General features: G+C 44.8%; 1 protein-coding gene across 1 annotated transcript in view; it reads right to left on the bottom strand.

Annotated features, from left to right (window-relative positions):
• Positions 1–21,607, bottom strand: part of Tph2 (tryptophan hydroxylase 2) — a 104,561-nt gene that overhangs the window by 78,604 nt on the left and 4,350 nt on the right. Inside the window, exons 3-5 of the mRNA XM_006988965.4 lie at positions 17,942–18,125; positions 17,719–17,819; positions 11,909–11,976 (exon numbers count right to left, since the gene is read on the bottom strand). Of these exons, the coding sequence (XP_006989027.1) occupies positions 11,909–11,976; positions 17,719–17,819; positions 17,942–18,125 (353 nt within the window). The remainder of the gene's footprint in view (positions 1–11,908; positions 11,977–17,718; positions 17,820–17,941; positions 18,126–21,607) is intronic.

Here is a 21,607-nt window from a genome sequence, read left to right on the forward strand (position 1 = left end):
TAGTCATTTAGCTAAACTTCGGGTAGTGGGAAGCATTTGGCATGAAAATAACTCTCCCATAAAGCCTACCATCGTTTAAATACTTGCAGGAAGCATGCGTTTGAAATAGGCTGAGGCGTCTGTAAAGAGCCGACTTTTTGCTCTGTGCCGTGGAGAGTTTAAAAGCCTGGGTCATTTCTTCGCACTGCTCTTCTCAGCCTGCATGAGGTACCACCTAAGTCAAATAGAAGTCACCATGCAGTTTTAAAAGGGGAAAAAGGGGGGTGGGTGGCCTTGTGGGCAAAGACACTGAGATTCTATGAAAGAGGAATTCTTGAGCCTCTAATGTGACCCTCCCTCAGAAAACGAGCCTTGTCATCAGGGAAATGACCCCAGAACTACAAATATTTGGGTTTGTTCTACTTTTCAATTTACCGCTCCATTTCAGAGAAATTAAAGCGTCAACAACTAGTGTTTATGCAGGAGGCAAAAGCAGCCAAACAGCCACATATATCTCAGTTTCATTCAAAACCTGGGAAGGCAAATCAATGAAGGATAATGGAAAAGGATAAAATTAGCCCACGCAGGAAAGAAGCATATATTTGCTCCTAAGGTGACTCTTCTCAAATAAAAAAAAAAAAAAGAAAGAAAGAAAGAAAGAAAGAAAGAAAGAAAGAAAGAAAGAAAAGAAAAACAAACAAACATTAAAACTTTCACATTAAAGGACAACCCCACGGTTCATCAAGGTGACCGTCTGCCAGGAAAACTGACGAAGAAAACATCATTATTTATTTAAACAAAAACTTGCAACCCCCAAATCAAGTCTGTCCCTGTTGAGAAAGCTTAACGCTCCCTTCCATTCTTCCCACCGTCTATTTGTTATGTTTCCAATTAAGATTCGCCTACCTAAAAATAGGTAAAGTGGCACTCCAGTTCATAATGTATTTTCTTTAAGCTACGTTCTGAAACCAAGCAGGATCCATAAATCATGTCTCTTCTCGCATGAAATGAGAAATGCTAGGGTCAACTAAAATTTCTGGGAAAGGTGGCGGGGAAAAGCCACCCCAGTTATGTTTCTGAAAGTTGCAATAATTTCAGGTGCCTCTTAGGAAAGGCATCAGGAATTCTCCAGGGCAAACACAAAGCTCCGCTGTCAGAGCTACCGGGGAGGAGAAACCCCAGTATGTACAGTCCTCAGTCCCCGAGGTGACTCTCTGCTGCTCCTAGCCCGTAGACAGCCTTCCTCTGCCTCCGCTCATCTTTCCTTTAGAAACTGCGGGCTGCCCCCTGCTGAACTGTGCAGTGAATGAGAAGATTTCAGAGACCTGAGAAAGGAAAGGAAAAGCTAGCTTGGAAGTCCGGGATGTTCATTCCGGAGCACACCCCTCGGGATTTACGTACTCATTCAAACACTCACCACTGCCTGTATATTACTGAGCTTCCCTTCGACATCCCTTAGTATCGGGTGATGTGGGTCAGGAAGAGGGTGTAGTGGATAGCTGTTCTATCTATGACCTTGAAGCACCACCCCTAGAGATGTAGCAGGTAACTGCCCTACCTACCTATGACCTTGAAGTACCTGCCCCTGGTTTGTGGCTTGGGGCTACCCTTAAGACCTGAGATGCAGGTAGGCTCTCCCTTCTCTCCCTCATGGGCTTGGACTGCCTCGGACTGACTCGGGCGGCAGAAACAGCATTCCAGAACCTGCAACACTTCTGTTCTGTACAGTGAGTTTTTCTCCCCTAATAAATCCCTTTGCCCTTTAAGTAGACTCAGTGGATTTCTCGCTTTAAGAGGGAATAGTGAATATTTCCCCTCTGCTTTGCTAATCCCAGCACTTGGTAGACAGAGGCAGGCGGATCTCTGTGAGTTTGAGGCCAGCCTGGGCTACAGAGTGAGTTCCAGGAAAGGTGCAAAGCTACACAGAGAACCCCTGTCTTGAAAAGCCAAAAGAAAGGAAGGAAGGGAGGGAGGGAGGGGAAGGGGAGGGAGGGAGGGAAAGAAGGAAGGAAGGAAGGAAGGAAGGAAGGAAGGAAGGAAGGAAGGAAGGAAGGAAGGAAGGAAGGAAGGAAAGAAAGAAAGAAAGAAAGAAAGAAAGAAAGAAAGAAAGAAAGAAAGAAAGAAAGAAAGAAAGAAAGAAAGAAAGAAAGAAAGAAAGAAAGTTAGAATCCACACACCTCATGTTAAAAAAAGAAGCCCTTTCCTCGCTCTCCCCGGTTGAGCCACATACCATGTGCACAGGCTCACCCAAATTGAATGTGCCTGATGGGTTGGTGACTACACTTTTCAAATACGCTAGCTCCATTTGGGGCTGTTTTTGTTTTAGGGTCTGTTTTACCGGATAACTAGATGCAGAGCCAATCACAAAGGGTGCCGTTTTATAAATCAAAAAAAATCATGAAATAAATAGGATAGAAATTAGTGAAGAAAACACGTGACAATCCCTGACAATTTTTTCGGCTGTGTTTATTTCTACTCATTCTCTATTCAGGGGGGTTGGACATTGGGTGGGAGGGGACAATCTCACAATCTAAAACAGCTGAGGAAAGCCACTACACAGGATTGACTCCTAGGCTAAAGCCAGATAGATGTCCTCCAGCTACCTACGAAAGACCAGGTAGGTAGCCTTGAAGTCACAAGGAACTGACTGGAACACTGACTACAGAAAGCTCCAAGTGAATTAAATTCTGACCAGAACTGTGCATTTCAACTATGCTGAGACTTTTGTAGAGAACGGAGTAATTTTTTTTTAAATGCCAGACCACTTGGTTCGGTTGGTGCTATTTTCAACACGTGCTAAGTCCAGTGGAAGTGGCCACAGACACCTCAAAACAAAATGAAAGAAAGTAAAAGGTGTGGCGTTCTGAGCAAAGATAGACATTTAAATTCTACAAAATAGTCTCCAAGAGGGTTGACCCTTTTTTGAAGTCATTCCAAACAGCCAGGGAATCGTCCCACTGGTACTAACACTTGCTCTAAGTTCTGCTGTAAAATTTAGTGCTCTATTTCTGAGGAATCCAAGCATCAGCAACTGGTACTTGAGCAGGTGATAGGTCTTTTGTTTCTTGGTGTCTCAGAACATGAGTTCCCCCTCATCTTCAGGAAGTACAATGATGACGTCTACCTCAAAGGCTGCTTGAAACGTTAAATGACAGAATGCCAGTGGACTTGCTTGGCACAACGCCCAGCTCTTGGTGGGAACTGAATAAAAGGACCCTGAAGATTCCTGACTATGTGAGCCGAGAAACCAACCTATAACAAACATCTGCCCATCATTAGCCAATCAGTAATGAGTACAATATGGTCTAGTCCCAAGCCAAACCCTCCAGCCTTAGCCTAGCTTTGACTCGCAGCCTGATAGTGAAGAGGGTCTTCTTCAGACTGAAGAATTATGTGTTTATTTTAAAGAAGCTAAAAAACTGTTCCTGCATGCAATTATTTTTTTCACAACCTCCAAAAATCTAGGGAAGCTAAAGCATAGATTTCTTTTTTTTCCTTTCCTTCTTTTTTTTTTTTTTGTTTTTTTTGTTGTTGTTTTTTGTTTCTTTGAGACAGGGTTTCTCTGTGTAGTTTTGGTGCCTGTCCTGGATCTCCCTCTGTAGACCAGGCTGGCCTCGAACTCACAGAGATCCACCTAGCTCTGCCTCCCAAGTGCTGGGATTAAAGGTGTGCACCACCACCACATGGCTAGATTTCTTAACTCAATCACTTCAGAGGTCATTTCTTCATTTAGATGAGCCTTAAAATTGATTATGTAGAACCAAGGAACCATTGGCAATTTAACATGTGATGATAATAACAATATCTATCACAGAATAATATTCTTTGAAGCCTGCTAACAATTGATAGCTCTCTCAACTATACAAGACAGCGATCATGCCCAATTTTTAAGGTAAGAGCACTGGAACTGAGAGATCATGGCTCATGGCCACAGTACTTGTAAGTGTTGGGTGGGAATACAAACCCGGTTCCAAGGAACTCTGAAGTCTACACAATCTGACGCACTCTCGGTGACATTGCTCTACCTCCACTGTCTCTGGGATTCTTTCTGCCCATAGAACATTCTAATAATCCTGTACCACTCACCATGGCAGAGCAATTGAAGGAGGTCCTGAAGAAATGGGTTATAAGCTAAATGGATGTGGTACCAACCCCCAAAATGGTCCACAAGAACCTGACACCTCGCCATCCCACGTTCAAGGTTGATTTGTGAGGCCAAAAGGAACCTTGCCAGAATGATACTATGTCATTCTCAAGACTAGATTATAAAAGGCATCCTGGAACCGGGATGTGGTTCAGCTGGTGCAGACTTACCTAGTAGCCCATACTCCTAAATTCTATCCCCAGAAAGCATATTAGCATATACCCATAATCCCAGGGAAGCAGCATCAGGAGGTTCTAAATTTGAAGACCAGGTTAAGGCATTTGCTATTAAGCCAGACACCCTGAATTTGATCCCTGTGACCCACATGGTAGAAGGAGAGAACTGATTCCTACAAGTTGTCCTTTGACCTCTCCATACACGCTATAGCACACCTATGCCATACATAATTATCACACATGGATAGCACAGATACACACAAAATAAATATAAAATTTTTTAATTAAAAAGGTCACCCTCAGCTACATAGTGAGCTCAAGGCTAACCTGGGCTTCATGAGACCCTGATGGTCTAAAGAAAAACAATAATTTTTAAAAGACGTTGCACATGCTGGCTTGCTCTCCTGCTTGTAGCACTTGATTTGGGGGATGTCAACTGAGATAGCATGAAGATGTCTAGGCAGCCCTGTGGGCAGGTCACATTGCGAGAAACTGAGGCCTCATTCCAACTGCCCTCTGGCAAACACCCTGGAGGCAGAGCCTCTAGCCCCACCCCGGGCTTGGGATGCCTGTAGCCTTGCCGAACTCTGTTTCAACTCCTGATCCAGAACCACCCAGCTAAGCTGCTTCCCAATTCCTAGCACTTACATACCATGCAGAACAAGAAATATCTGTTGTTTCAAGCCACTAAATTTGGGGGGAGTTTGTCGTGCGGAAATGAATCGCTAACACGGCATAAAAAAATCAAACAGAGGTCAAGACAAAGGAAACCTTAGTCAAGGGAAAGAGAGCAAACAAAAGGTAATAAAAGGGTTTGGCATGAAGGCAGAGAATTGTTGTAGTGAGACACAAGTATCACTTGTACGGGCTTCCATAGTGCCCTTCTACGTGTTGAGTCTACGTTAACTTGTATAAGCAGTCCAACAATCCTATAAAGTAGCTCCAGAATTCTCTCCATTTTGCAGAAAGCAAATTGAACAGGAAACATCCTAAACAACGTGTCCAGACTGTGATACCTCAGTAAACCACCCCCCCACTCTATCCCCTACAGACAAAGAGAAGCTTAAACCAGGATTCCTAAGTGTGGATAAGAACTTAGACCCCTTTTCCCCAGGTGGCTTTATCTGCTACAGGGACTTTGGAAAACACAGAGTCAGGATATTTGACCAAAAGACTAAAAAAAGGGAGGCGGGTTAAAATAAATTATATGATCTGTGCCTTTAAGAACTAGCCTCACGGCCGGGCGGTGGTGGCGCACGCCTTTAATCCCAGCACTCGGGAGGCAGAGCCAGGCGGATCTCTGTGAGTTCGAGGCCAGCCTGGGCTACCAAGTGAGCTCCAGGAAAGGCGCAAAGCTACAGAGAAACCCTGTCTCGAAAAACCAAAAAAAAAAAAAAAAAAAAAAAAAAAGAACTAGCCTCACAAAGAAAGGGGAGCGCTCCTTCCAACCTCCCTGCTGTGAGTGAGAGATTTGGAAGAGCCTCCCTGGAGGCTTGTAAACTTAGAATACACCTTACTTTTGCATTCTGTACCTAAAGTCTCCAGTGGCGACTTTGGGGACACGATCTAGGCACAACAAGACCCTCACTCTATTGTCTCAAAAAGGGGGCCTTAGACAAAGATATCTCAATATAGATAGACCCAGGCCAGTTTCAAGTCCCCAGAAATGATGGCGCCAGCCCCAGGATGTCTGAATGTCTGCTGGTAACCAATTAACCACGAGATGCCCCTCTCCAGAGATAACATGACCAGACCCCGGAGATGGGTTGTAAAACTCCCGACAGGGCAAACAGATAAGCTAGAATAAGATAAAGTCCAGGCCCGGGAAAAACTGGACCAATCAAGGATGGACCCGTACGAACCCCCTCCCCTCTAAGAAATTTTATGGGTTTTGCCTATAAAAACTAACTTCCCCAAGAAAGAGTAACTCTTCCCTGCCTCACTTGAGATGGCTTGAGATGAGTTCCCTGTCATGACTTGCAGCAGAAGTAAACCTTGCTTTTGCATTCTGGTATACTCGTCCTTGGTGGTCTCTCTGGGGGTTACGATCTGGGCACTACACAGACTGGTCAATAGATGAACAGGAAAGCTGGGATTTCCTGCCCGGGTAGGAAAAGAAGTGTGGGAATACAGCCAGGGCCCCCAGGGTCGCGTCTGTGTAAAGTCCCAAGACTTCGGTGGGGTTCGCAGACCATTCTAATGATGAGGCTCATTATACAGCAATGCCCTATTTGTTTCATTTAATCATCAAAATACTCCCAGAAGAGGATCAGTGAAGTTTTTTTTTTCATCTCCATTTTACAGAGGAGAAAATTAAACCTAAGAAATTTAAGAAACTGGGTGGTGGCGGCGCGCGCGGCAGTTGGATCTCTATGAGTTTGAGGCCAGCCTGGTCTACAGAGTAAGATCTAGGACAGTCAGGACTACACAGAGAAATCCTGTCTTGAAAAAATAAAAATAGAGCTGGGCGGTGGTGGCACACGCCTTTCATCCCAGCACTCGGGAGGCAGAGGCAGGCGGATCTCTGTGAGTTCAAGGCCAGCCTGGTCTACAGAGGGAGTTCCAGGACAGGCACCAAAACTACACAGAGAAACCCTGTCTCGAAAAACCAAAAGAAAAAAGAAAAATAGGAAGGGAGGGAGGGAGGGAGAAAGAAAAGAAAGAAGCCGCACGTGGGTCCCTGAATTTGTTACCAAGAGTCTTATTGGGAAATGGGGTGGGGGTTCCAATCCTAAATTAGGTCTGCAACTCTGGCATGCTGAACCCCTCCCTACAAACCTCCCCTGGGAACCAATTTACCTCTCAGATTCCTGGGGTGTGCATGGGGGAAGTGTTAAAAAGGAGACAGCCTGAGCCCGGTGTGCCACCTTAATTTCAACCAGGAGAAATCACATTTATATCAAGGCAGAATCATACCACTGTTGGAGATAAAGTTAAGCAAACAACAGTGGTATAATTAAAGTCAGAGCTTGAGGCCTCCTTCCAAGAGAATAAAATTGAAATAGCTACCATTAGCCCCAACCAAAAATATGATTTAATTAAATATGCATGCACATTGTTGAAGAGGAATCATTAAACCAGCCTCCAAGGGGGGAAAATGTATTTGCTGGTTAATTTAAAAATAAATAAATAAAAACTGTGTTACTGATTTCCCCCCCAATCTCGCTCCCCAACAATTCAGTGTAGAAATTCAGCCGGGTTAAAATATGACGGTACCGATGACAGAAAACCCAGAGGTTCTGACTCGCCTAGGAGCTGCACTCCTAAAGAAAGCGACCCTTTCTTCCTCTACATGCAGTCTGCCCTACACACACACACACACACACACACACACACACACACACACACACACACACCACTTCCATTTCTGTGGAACTACAAGTCTACGTTCCCATCACATCATTGAGGGAACCACCCCCACCCTTAGTTGAGTTTTTATTTAAGATGGAGAGAACAAGGTGTGATCTGCATGTCAGAGGTTAGTTAGTACAGTGCCCTCCTGGTCTGGGTGTTCGTCCTCAGGTCTGCTGTGAGGACTAACGTTTGCACTAATGACTGTTTCCAATGCTATTATTGGTGAGGCAATTAAGCCTTGCAGACACTGAGCGGAGGGGCCGGTCTGCAGGCGGCGGCGGGCCTCTGGGTAATCAATCAAGTTTCTCAGCTGCACTGTCAATCAGAATGGAGCCTGAGTGGCATCTATTGACGCTTCTCAGCATGCGGGCGCTTTTCCGCTCCCTCACCTCTTTGGAGTTCACGGTAATATGGACTCTGAGCCTGCTGCTTTTTCCATCATAGAGTGGAATTTTTTCATTTTTCTCTGCTTGTGTTGATTCTCCCCCCCCCTGTTTTATCCTTTCAAGACTATCATAAAAAAAATATAGTATTCAACACAAATCCCCCAGAGGGCTTCTTGGCTATGGTTTCAATATATATTATTCTGTATCTCATTTCTCTTCCGACCCCCTCACACTACAACCGGGATCCTTCAACGACCTCAAAACACCTGTACTCCATCTCTTTCAATGTTTCTGACCAAGTACCTACCACAGATCCACAGGGTCCAGGATGGCCTGCCTGATCACCAACAGCAAATTGATCTCTCCATGTCAGACAGTACCTATTTTTATTTTGTATTGAACATTGACAAATTATAATTGTGTGTGTTTATGAGGTATAAGGCAATGCTCTAAGTCATGTTTGGGTACTTTTCCTTTATTCCTTCAATCAGAAACCACATCCCCCCTATTGGCCAGTATTTCCCCATCTCCACTCCATCCCCCCCAAAAAGGTTCTCATTGTGTCATCAAACTTAGGCAGGTACCTCGTGTGCTGAGTTTTCAATACTACCCTAATTTCAGATAATCTGATCCTCAGACCAGGACTCCCAGTTTGGGCTTGCAAAATCTGGTCAAAGCACACTAAAAGATTATTTTAAGTAACTGGAGTACCAGTGCATTTCAACAATGTACACTCACAAAATCAGCAGCACCCAAAAGCACCTAGCTCAATGAGAAATCGCACCTTCATGTTCCGTAAACAAAAAAAGGAATCTTCGGCTCATTTGGAATTTCTTAGTATCTGTGCCTCTCCTCCACCTGGCTATAGTAGCTGTGGGAGCCCAAAAGCATGAGCTTGTAAGTGCATGCACACGTGTGTGCGCACACCTACACACACACACACACACACACACACACACACACACACACACACCACACACACACACACACACACACGCATATGCACATGAGTGGGCTTGTCCCTTCCCCATCCTCAGACTCAGGCAAACCTTGGCTATACTAGTATGGGGAAATGCAGTATTAAAGTGAAATCTTTTGCTCTCTACTCTGCACAAGTCCCGGGGTCGCGTTCTCCTGGCTTAACAACTCATAAGTAACTTCTTCACTCTATCCATTCACAAGCAGCACCCACGACAACTGCCAATTTGTTACCAGTCTCTTGACAGCTTCTTTCACACATGAAAAATGGGAGTATAATCTCTTTTTATGAAATCTCTCCGTGAAAAGGACTGTTGTCAGCACAAAAAATAATCAGTTTACCCAACAGTATCTTAATGAGCAAGCAAAGCGGAGCAGCAAGACAGTAATAACACCTGACACACTGAGCCCTGATCAGGGTCCAGGCATGGTGCCAAGCACAGCACCTACATCCTCTTTTTACATCCCTACTACACCCTGTCAGATGGGGCCCTGCTGATAGACACACTGTGCCGACGAAGGAGCTTGAGGATAGAGCAGAGCCAGCTCTCCATCCCAGATCAGCGGGCTCCAGTTTCAATATACTTTGTTACTCTGCTTATACAGTCTAGCCTCGGCACTCTCCGAGGAGCAGGTTTTGATGTTCCTGGATTACAAACTCTCTGGGGTAAACACTCTTGGACTGGCTCTCTGCCTTACCAAGCAGTGTTCAGATAGAGCATGCTCTCCCCTGCGATAGGAGAGAAGAGCCCTTCTCATTCTCCGGGATGGCAGAGAGGATTCTGGGAGTCTGGTCTCTGTAAAGTGGTGAATCGGCAGCTTCCTGCCTAGCTCAGGCTCCTGTGTGCTCAGTTGTTGTAAGAGTTCAAGTCCTTTGGGCCTGGACTCATCACCCAGCACCCCCGGACTCCTCATGCTAGGTTCTGAGTACCCAGCTTCTGCCAGTCCTTCTCCAATCAGCATGAAACTTCCACCTGCTCCAGACCCCGAGTTCTGCTTGAGACACAGATCAGTGCCACCCTTTAGCTGTGGGAGGTGACGGAAGCTAAATGTTGTTTCACTTTGACCATCTCACCCCCCCACCCCAACCCTTGCCCTCTCTTCTCCATGTAAATACACTTCCTTCAAGCCAATGTCTCCGTTATCAGTCTTCCTTGGGAACATATCCCCACCAAATCTGCTCATCTTTGCCCAGTGTAGGGCTCTCCAAAGAAGTAGTAACATTTAAACTAATCCTTTCATCATTATGCCCACAAAATGCTGGGTTTAAATCACATATGACAATATGTATAATATATTACACATAGCATCTATTATAAAATATTTTTATTTTTTGTTTTATATGCATGGTTATTTTGCCTGAGTGTATGTCTGCATACCATGTGTGTGTGGTGCCTGTAGAAGCCAGAATGTTTTTTTAGCCACCTATTTTCTCTAAGAGAAAAGACTGCCTGGCACTGAGCTTTGACCATCTCCCAGACAGACCATGCCCCCAAAGGAATACCTTCCTAGGCCTCCTCAAAGATCTGTGATCCTATTCCACAGACAGTCTATAAGCCAGAGAAAACCCATCTAAGGACCAACAACCACTCCTTGGGGCTTCCTCTGGACAGTGACCTCAGGCCACCAGATCCTCTCCCGGCTGACTAGGATACTCTGGGACACAGGATTGGAGAGCAATGTCAGGGTAACAGGGGCCGTGAGACTGGGCTTTGGCCACGGCAAGTCATGCGTTGATGTAGAAGGTCGGTCACAGCATGGGGGAAGACACTGCCTGGAGGCAGAGTAGACACTGTAGAAAAGCATGGGCCGTGCAGGTCTAGTTTTTATAAATAAGATTTTTTAATGGGAAGAGGATGAAGGTTGCCTGGGCCTTAGGAGTAGAGAGGGACGTGTTTCAGAGTAGGAAGGGAAGTTAGATGTGAATAAACTGTTCGCCCAATGAGAGAAAGGAGGGAGAGAAGAGGGGGTACAGAGAAGAAATAGGAAGAGGAGGGGAGAAAAGCAGGCAACGCTGATGTCCTCTAGAGTAGGCATGACATCCTAAATCCTCATCAATGATAAATTTGCCCTCTGAAGTCAGTTAAACTCCTTAACTAGTCTCAACTAAAGTAAGAAAAAAACAATCTTTCCCCTGCCAGGCATGGATTTACATTTTGTTCCAAAGGCAAATTGTATAATGCTGATGGTAGAAAAAAAAAAAAGAGGAAAGTGGCGGTCTCAGAGTCCTACCATTGAGGGTGGCATGAACAAAAGGGTCCAGCGCTCATTCTGTTGTTCCAAGCAAAGCAAACAGTAAACATGCACCTCGCTGCCAATCACACACTCAGCCCGTCACTACCGCTGATCACCATTTGCAATACAGTCCTCACTCCAACTTCATCCCAACCCCGCTGTCCCTGATGTGTGATTATTAAACTCTTCCATAAGCCATCCCGTTTGCAGGATAGTTTCCTTTCCACGGAAAGCAAACACGTTTTAGTTCCATGCTGGCTGTTTGTGGGGGTCTTTTGCCCATTCTGTTTGCCTAATTCTCTCCTTTGATCGGGAAAGCTGGGCACTGAAATGAGTTATTGAAAAGTCAAAGTCAACCGCGAGCACCGTTTTGTTCCAGCCTTTGCGGAGTGAACGGCAATGGCTCCTTGCCTTGACGAAACTGCAAATACAGTAGTGTCAATGTAGCGCTTGGCATGTGGACCACAGGTGTCTTATCACAATTATACCCGGATGGCAAACATCGGCGTTGGTATTGAAAGCCCAGGGAGTTGGAGAGGGTTTAAGATGGGTCGTGTCTGTCTTCTGCAAGAGTTCAAGTGAAGCAGCACTATGTTAACCCAGCAGGGGTTGTTCCTAACTAGCCATTGACAAGAGAGAGTTATGCAGGTACTTACTATTTATAACCCATGGCCACATCCACAAAATACTTCCTCCTCTGTCGATAGACATTGTCCTTAAATCCCTTGAACAGAAAAGAGATTAAGTTATTTAACAAAGTGCCGGAAAATTTAGCCACAGAAGGCCTAAAAGAAAATCACTGTGGTGTTTATTGACTGTTCAATTCAAATGTAAATCTTATCCTCAGATGACCGACTTGATGACACAGGCAAATGCAAACTGTGCTTACAATAAAACCTCTTTCCGTTTGGATCTACTGATTTGGGACCTGTGGGAATTCAGGCCAGAGTTTACCTTTCCACTAGGCAAGGAGCATGGCTTAGTTAAGTAAATGAATATTTTGCACAGCATCTTTAGGTTTGCAAGTATCATTTGCAAGTAATTGATCTTAGCAACAAGTTAATCTTAGCCTATTCGTTAAAATGGGTTTAACAGGTTTAACCAAATTTTAATTGCTGTGTGTAAATAACTAATAAACCTAACATTTATTAAAGACTCAGTCACTCTGAGTGCTTATCAAATCCCCAAATTAGCTCAAATTAAAGAGGTTTTGTTGTACTTTATGATCACACCATGTAACACTAGGAAGAGCCTCATGCACAAGGGAGGTTAGCTCTATCCATTCCACCCAGGGGCTCTCAGTCACGAATGCGTCTTAGCCAATTGCAAGGTTTTTATCAAAACTCTAAAATAGTAACTTGAAAAATACTTTTATCTAACCTCATCCACTTGGGAAATTAAACACTGAGTCTGTCATTTCTCAGTCAAGTGGACTCCTAAGAAGACTTCCTGTTCCACTTCCTGGTCTGCTCAGCCCATCTCCCCTCACATGGGCGGACTTCTCATTTTTTCCTTTTCACACAGAGACAACCAATTCTTTCCAGACTTGTTTCTTTGCGGTGTCAAAAAGTCCTGGAGGAACTGTGTCTATTTCTTACTTGTATTAAGCCTGTACCACCAAGACAAGCTGTGGGAGGCCAGTCCCCACATTTATTTACCCCAGGGACTCTTGAGGAGTGAGGGATAAGAGATTTAGATAGAAATAAAGAGGGGAGAGAAACAGATAGAAACTCAGGGTAGCCTCAGGTGGACCTGGATCCTTATCCACCAGCCCAGAACTTTATTCCAAAGGGCTTTTTATAACAATGCCAAGGGAAGGGGCAAAGGACCTTCCCCTTGATAGACACAGCCAAGTGTAGACCCTACCAAACACCTGGTACCCAGGCCCGTGGTCCAATCAACCTCTTAAGCAGCCCTGCTGGGTACGGCCACTAGGAAACCTAGGTGAGCTCCGACAACAAGCAAGAGTGTAGTCGGCAGGGACCATAAGATTCAACGGTAAAAGAGGTACCCACAAGGGCTTAGGCTACTGAAGTAACAATGTAGACACTTCTGCAAGGTGGGATGCTCAAAAGGAACACAAACTCATTTAAAACAGCCCAGTTCTCTTGTCTAGCTGAAAGAGAATGGGCCTCAGGGCCAGGAATCTTCCTGGGGCTGTATGCTGGACACAGCTGAAGAATTACCTTACTTTTGGAACAATAAGAGTTAGTAATGGAAGAGGGAGAGAAGTGCCTCCTCAGATCACTCTAAGACCCTGTAAAAATGAGGTATCCCGCCGGGCGGTGGTGGCGCACACCTTTCATCCCAGCATTCGGGAGGCAGAGCCAGGTGGATCTCTGTGAGTTCGAGGCCAGCCCGGTCTACAGAGCGAGTTCCAGGACAGGCACCAAAACTACACAGAGGTATCCCACACACAGTAACCAGCATTTTCCTCCTCCTTGAGCTTAGAATTCAGGCTGTTTAAACAAAGGCTCTTAAGCAAGCTTATAAAACCCTAAAATGTCTATAGACAAAGCTTGTGACTATAGTTACCACATTTACAAATGGGTCTTTGGCCTAAATAAAAGATCTCCTCCTGCAGAGGGGAGACAGAATCCTGCTGGAAAGTGGGTTCTTCACTCACTAGTAAAACAAGCTACCTGGGGTGGGAAAACCAAAGAATTCCAAGCACATTTATGATTCAAAATGAAAGTAGGCCATGAAAAGAGGAAAAAGTCCCATGAAAAGCATAGCATCTGTCCCCTGGTTCCTGCCAGGATAGACACCATGGCAACTGCATCATAATCTGCTGGCTTCCAGGAGAATCTCAACGCTCTCCTCAGCAAACACCTGCACCTTTTCCAGGGACGCGCGAGAGAGATTTCCTCATCATGCCTCATTAGCCTAGAGTGGCAGTGATTACACAAATGTGGTGAGGGATCCAGAGCCTCCTGGATTCATCCATGGACTGGCAAAGTAAGAGATGCTAGCTAGCTGAACCAGCCATTCCAGACACAGCATTTTTGGCCACCCACTCTGAACTGAAGCCAGGGATAGGGTACCGGATAAAATACAAGATGCCCAGTTAAATTTCAATTTCAGATAAATGACAAGTTTTTCCAATTTTACTGGGCAACCTTATCTATTTATTTATATAAAAAAAAAATCTGGCGACACTGGTACCCAGAGAGAGCCTCCTATACAACCCCACCCCCAAATTAAATCAAAGGGAACTGAAGACTCATCCTGAACCCTAATGTGCCCACTTTAATTTATGCTGCCACTCAAGCATCTCCAGCAACTCGACCCTGGTGTGATATTAGAACCATTTGGGGAATTTTAATAATACTTCAAACCTGGCCCTTTCCCCAGAGGTTCTGATTTAAGCTCTGAAGAGTGAGGACATAATAGTCCTCCTTTTTTTTTTTTTTTTTTTTTTTAATTTCCCACAGGTGATTGAAGTGGGACTCGAGGGCTGAGACTCACTGAGCTAGGACATTAATTCTCACCCTTTGATCACATCGGAGTCTGCTACAGATCATGTTCCACACAAATGCCCCAATCCGTTGGTGGAAAGCCTCCCTCCCTGGGCTCCTTGCTGGGGTGTCTTGAGGTTTCATTTATCTCAAGAGTGGAGATGTCTTGAACCACACCTTGGAAGACCCTTCCTGTCTAAGCCCTGGCAAGTCAAAAACGTGGACCCATATCCCCAGTGTGAGCCTCAACTGGGAACTCTCAAGAAATACAGACTCTTACGCCCTAGGAAGGCATGTCTACATTTCAAAATTCCCAGGCAATTGCTTTGTCTATTAAAATTTGAGAGCCATGGGCCCATACATTTAACACTTTCGCAAAGCAGCATTGAAGCAGGCTTTTTCTTTTGGGCCACCAATCAGTTCCCAAATCACAATACAGCGTCTTCTTATTAGTTTCAAATGCTCGGCCTAGTTTAAGCACATTTCTGGCTAGCTCTTTTAACTTGGATTAACCTGTTTCTCTTTATCTACTTTTTGCCTCGGGGCTTCTTGCCTTTCTGACTTCTGTATATCTTACTTTCACAGCTTCTCTGGCAGCTGGCTGGTGTCTGCCTGGCTTCTTTCCCCGGGCATGTCCCTCCTCCTCTCCTTCTTCTCTCTCATTCCTCTTGTTCTTCTTCTAGATTTCTCCTCCTATTGATTCTCTCTGCCTGCCAGCCCCACCTATCCTTCTCTGCCTAGTAACTGATCTTTCAGCTCTTTATTAGACCAATCAGGTGCCTTAGGCAGGCATGGTGAAACAGATGCAACACATCCTTACATCACTAAACACACATCTTTACATCATTAAACAAATGCAGTGTAAACAAAAGTAACCCACCTTTACACGGGTAAAGTAATAGTCTGTAGCCTAAACCAATGTAACACATCTTTGCCTAGTTAAAATAATATTCCACAACACAGCATGATTCATATTCCAAGCCCTCCCTGAACTGTCCCACGGCAAGAGTCCCTGTGTCTATCTTAGAACTGTAGTCATCCTTAGATGTAAAAAAGTGCTTAGACAACTCGGCCCATCTACATCAAATACAAACTCACAAAAGCACCAACTTACCAATATCAGATTTTGCACATTATGAACATTTGGTGTGCTTATAAAAGCGCGTATATGTGGTTTAAAAATGACAAGAGACGTAGGGGATTGCTAAGTACTTGCAATTATTTAGAGTGGCTGCACAGAAAATAAGTGGTGGTATCATAAAGCAGGTGTAATTGGGAGCGATGAAATAAAATTAAGCACAGAAAAATTTCCTCTTGACATGCAACACATTTTGTTCCCAGCAAGGTCAGTGGCTCCTGTGGTGGTTTCGTTCAAATGGCTGTACTCCTTCCTCCAGGTTAAATAGTTTTGAAAACTTCACTAAGGGAGCTTTTAGAAATGGGAGGTTCTCCAAAGCCCCTCCACTGTCTATGTATTGATCTGCATGGTTTAATACAGCATCTCCTTACTGAATTTAAGCATTTCCTGTTGCCAAATTGCCTTTCGGTAGCTTTATTAACTAGGCTTTTCAAGCGCACCTTTGAGAGCAATAAGAATTTTCATGTCCACTTTTTACATTAAAGAACCCTAAGGTGCAGAGAGGTCCATGGACCTCACCAAGGTCATGCTGCCAGTTAGCAGCTGGCATCCATGCAGTCTAGATCCTCTGAATCATTTAAATCAGCTTGCACTAATCCCAGCTCCCCTGGGATTGGGAGAGGGGAGATAACTAAGTCTTTAGTAAAGATCACTAAAGTCGCTATTTAACGGGTTTTCTGTGGTGGGTGTATGAATTGCTGGGAATTTTTATGCTACGCTGCAAATATAACACACTGTGCCTGCATTACTTCAGCTTTTCACAAGTAATGCAATGCTATTAGGTGTGCTGAACCACTTATTTGAACTGGTTTGAATTGGTATGTTATGCCAAATAACTACTCTGAGTTAAATTTCGTTCACGTCGAACTTGTCGTGGACCCCGAATTGAAGAAGTGTGGATTGGTGAAAGCAGGTCCCAGGTGCTGTTGATGCTGCCAATGCTATGCCCAGACTTAGGTACCACTATTCAGGGTACAGTGATACAAGCACATTCTCTTTAGATTTTCTCTGCTTAACTCGTGTGAGTTTCTGTAAGCCATTACTCTCATAAGACATAACATAACATGCATCCACTAAGCATGATGGATCTGCTAAGATTTCAGTGTTCTAACCGCCCACTTCTAGATGCTGGGGGAGGGAAAAAATGCTCATAATGAATGTGTATATTGCTTACTTCACTGTACTTCATTCTGGCCATAAAGAAGTTCCAGGTCTCTTGTGTTAAATAAAAACTGATATAAAATGGGGCGGGGGAGAAAAATGGGAAATGCTTACCCAAGCGTCATATTTCTCTGAAGATGGTCACTTTTATTGGAGTAGAGGAGGAAATGGTGGTAGATAGATTCAGAGTAGATGTGGGAAAGGATGCCTCGTCCATCAGAGCCTTATTTTAAAGCCCTTCTGCCTTTCCATTGAGACTGAAGTCAAGCACATAACTCTACTCTTAACTACCTCCAGTCAAGGAAAATGGCAAGAATTTTATTCTCTCACCGAGCCCCATCACATCTAGTCTTCTCTAGTTTCCCAAAGGTGTGATCAATTTCAGTTCGTCGTTCTTCCAAGGGTCACCATCTGCAAGTATATTTTAGGCTGTCTAATTCCCACAGAAATATTCTCCAAGGCATACAGTTTCCTCCTCTACCCAACCATTTTATAAATAAACTCTATGTGGAAATGCCATCTTTCTAGCCTCCTTCCAACCAACACATGTACAGGGAAGCTTAATCATCTGAAGGTCTGCGCTCAGTCATGGGGGATAAATACAAAGCTGCTCTATATGAAAGCGCTGCAGCACAGACCACGCATGGCACGGCACGAACTTGGCAGAGTTGGGAGAGAACAGGTGAAAGGGATCCAGCTAGATACTTACTGGGTGGTCTGCATCAAGCTCGGACCCGTACATGAGAACTCTTCGAGAGCACCTGTCTAACTCGGAGATCTTCCGAGGGAACCACAGCACATCCTCCAGGTCTGTTGAAAACAGTGCAGGTTCAGTCATATCAGATCATAGGCTCTGCTTTCCCCCTTGGCAACATTTGTCAGATTGCAAAATCACACAGCAAGCAAAAAAAAAAAAAAAAAATCACCCTTGCCTTCTTCCTCTGTCCAAATGTTCTCAGGCGGATTCAATGTCACAATGGTGGTCTGAAATTTCAGCAACTGAATGAGCTCATTGAATTCTGTTTTGCCACATTCGCAGTCCACGAAGATTTCAACTTCAGAACTTCTTCGCCGGGATTTCCTGGATTCAATATGAACCATGTTGACATGTTTTTCCTGTGGACACATGAGTAATAGCTCTGAATCGCCCTCAGGTCACAGCGAATGAAATGCTAGTCTTGTGCAGTTATCAAAGAGTGTTTAGTACCTACAGAAGAGGATTCACTATGCTTTGGTTGATTAACAGGTGAGAAGGTTGCCAGCTACTATTTTTATTAATAAGGAAGACTAGTTGCCATGTCTCCGAGTGGGTTGTCCGGTCTCATAATAAAGACCTATAAAAGACCTATAAAATACATCCTGATTGTCAGCCTCATTTCTCAGAGGGGTCCACGTCCCCCTGCTACTGAGTGATGATTGACAAAGACATTAGACTGCCTATTACATTACCATAATGTAATATCCTAAAATTTGTATTTTCTTACCCTTGAACAACACAAAACTCCACATCGCCATCTTACAATCATGAAAGGCTTACTTTGAAAGTTTAGGAATAAAGCCTCATCTAGAGCCAGACATAATGACTCAGACCTAAAATCCCAACACTGGGATGGCAGAGGTGAGAGGATTGCAAATTTCTCTAGGCCACATAGTGAGACCCTTTTACATATAATGATCATTTAAAAACAAAAAATAAAGCAACCCTTTTTTTTAAAAAAGTGAATAATAGAAATGACAGGTAGAAAACAGGAGGGGTGTGCAAAAAATGCCTAGGGCTTGGAAAACATTGAGCAAAGCAAAACCCAAATTTTAGGAAAACAGAGGGAAACAGGGAAGCATTCAATGAAGAGGCGGGGCACTGTAATAATACCCACTAAATAGGACCACATAGTAACCCCCTTTGGCATCCGCCAGGCTAGCTTCACCTGGAGATATATTCCATAGCTGTCCTTTTGTGAGTCTCCTTATAACAAGCTATTCTGGGAAGAACAGTAACTTGAATGCTTAAAGATGTGGTTTACAGACTATGACCCACAGCTCCAGAGAAGCTAGCTAACAAGGAGGATCCTAAGAGGGACACTGAGGAGGATCCAAGAGTAAACTGGGGATGGAAGGCAGGCAATGGAGGGTAGGGCATGGGGGATGAGAACATAAGGGAACGGGATTGTCAAGCTGGAACAGGGACAGAGTGGGAGAGCAATGAAAGAGATACCATGATAGAGGGAGACATCATGGGGACAGGGAGAAACCGGGTGCTAGGAAAGTTCCTGGGAATCTACAAGGATGACTCTAGCTTAGAATACTAGCAAGAGTGGAGAGGATGCCTGAGCTGGTTTACCACAGTAGTCAGATCAGTGAATACCCTAACTGTCATCATAGAGCCTTTCTCCAGTAAGTGATGGAAGAAGATGCAGAGATCCACAGCCAAACAAGCTCCAGGAGTCCGGTCAAAGAGAGAGAAGAGGTATTTTATGAGCAACGGGCACCAAGATCATGATGGGGCAACCTACAGAGACAACCAAACCAAACTAGTGGGAACTCATCAACTTTAGACCAACACCTGTGGAGCTTCCATGGGACTGGCCTAGGCCCTCTGTGTAAGTCACACAGGTGTGTAGCTTGATCTGCTTAAGGGACCCCCTGGCAGTAGGATCAGGATCCATCTCTGGTGCATGAGCTGGCTTTCTGGAGCCCACTACCTATGGTAGGACATGTCGCACAGCCTTGATGCAGGGAGAGGGGCCTGGACCTGCCTCTATCGAATGTACCAGGCTCTGCTGACTCCCCATGGGAGGCCTTACCTTCTTGTAGGACGGGATGGGGCGTGGGTTTGAGGGAGGCTGGAGGGGCAGGAGGAGGGAAGAGAGAGATCTGTGATTGGTTTGTAAAATGAATTTAAAAATTTCTTGATAAATATACACATATATATGATTTAAGAAAAAAATGTAGTTTAACAGGCTACAATCCACAACCCCAGAGAAACTAGGTAAAAAGGTTGATTCTAAGAGGGATACACATGGAGGACCCCAGGAAGGGAAAATAGTTAAGCTCTCCTGGGTAAACTGGGATGGGGTAGAAGGGAAGGGATGGGGGATAGGAACAAGAAGGACTGAGATGGCCAGGTGGAGGGAGGGACAGAGAGGGAGAGCAATGAAAGAGATATCTGGGTAGAGGGAACCATTAGGGGGTTAGGGAGAAACCTGGTGCTAGGGAAAACCCCAGGAATCCACAAGGATGATACCAGCTAAGACTTAGCAATAGTGGAGAGGGTGCCTGAACTTACCTTCCCCTATAATCAGATCAGTGACTACCCTAATCATCATCATAGAACCTACATCCAGTAACCAATAGAAGCAGATGCAGTGATCCACAACCAAGCACTGGGCTGAGCTCCTAGACTTCAGTTGAAGAGAGGGAGGAGGGATCACAGGAGCCAGTGAGGTCAAGATCATGATGGGGAAAACCACAGAGACAGCTGACCCAAGCTGAGAACTCATGGACTCTGGCCTGTCAGCTGGGGAACATGCATGGGACCGAACTAGGCCCTCTGAATGTGGGTGACAGTTATGTGGCTAAATCTGTTTGGGGAGCCCCTGCCAGTGGGACCAGGACTTATCCCAGGTGCATGAAATGGCTTTTTGGAACACATTCCCTAGGGTGGGAGACCTTGCTCGGCCTTGACACAGGGGGGAGAGGATTGGTCCTGCCTCAAATGAGTATGCCAGACTTTGTTGACTACCCAAGGGAGGCCTTACCCTCTCTGAGGAGTGGATGGGAGGGGGTTTGGGAGAGGTGGGGGTGGAGAGAGCGGGAGAAGGTGAGGGAGGGGGAACTGAGATTGGGGTGCAAAATAAAAAGAAAAAACTTTTTTGAAAAAAAATAAGTAATTTTTTTAAAAAGTGGTCTAAGTTTCCCATTGGTACGCGTTTCTCCCACGATGATTGTAAACTAAGGTCCTCTCCATGCCCTGCCCCATCCCTCCAGAGGCCACCCTCTGGATCTCAGCCCAGTTCCAGATACAAGCCGAGGTGTTCTAGCTCTCGCTCTTTTTTTTTTTTTTATTAAGCTTCGCAATAATGCTCTATTTTATAAATTGGCTAATGTAATAAAAGTGGGGTTAATATTAAGTTCAAGGCCCAAGAGACTCCGCGTTCATTGTGCCATCTGGGGCTTGTAATGTTTGGTTGAATCCGAGTAGATCATTTTAGACCAGGACACTGAGGTCCCAGTGGGTTAAGAGTTTATCTAAGGCCTGGTGAGTAGCTATGGCAGAGTGCAAATTCAAAGAGCAGACCCTTTCTCCGGGGACTTCTCCACGGCACCCAGCTGTCTAATTGAATTGGCTCGCCTTTGGGCATTGTGTGGACACAGCCCCCACGTGGCATAATTATGTGTAAAATACTACTCCAGCTTTCCATTAACACTGCTAATGGTACCTGATCCTTTCTTTAAGGCCAGAAGGGAACGAGAAAACATTTTCTGAATCAGGTTAATTCCCCATCTGTGATCATCTAGAGGCGTCACGAATAATGCCTCCTGTCTGCATTTAGCAAACACTCTCCTATTATTTCACCCCCCAACAACCCGGTTAGGTAGGA

This window comes from Peromyscus maniculatus, chromosome 18 (genome assembly GCF_049852395.1).
Source record: "Peromyscus maniculatus bairdii isolate BWxNUB_F1_BW_parent chromosome 18, HU_Pman_BW_mat_3.1, whole genome shotgun sequence".
Taxonomy (NCBI): domain Eukaryota; kingdom Metazoa; phylum Chordata; class Mammalia; order Rodentia; family Cricetidae; genus Peromyscus; species Peromyscus maniculatus.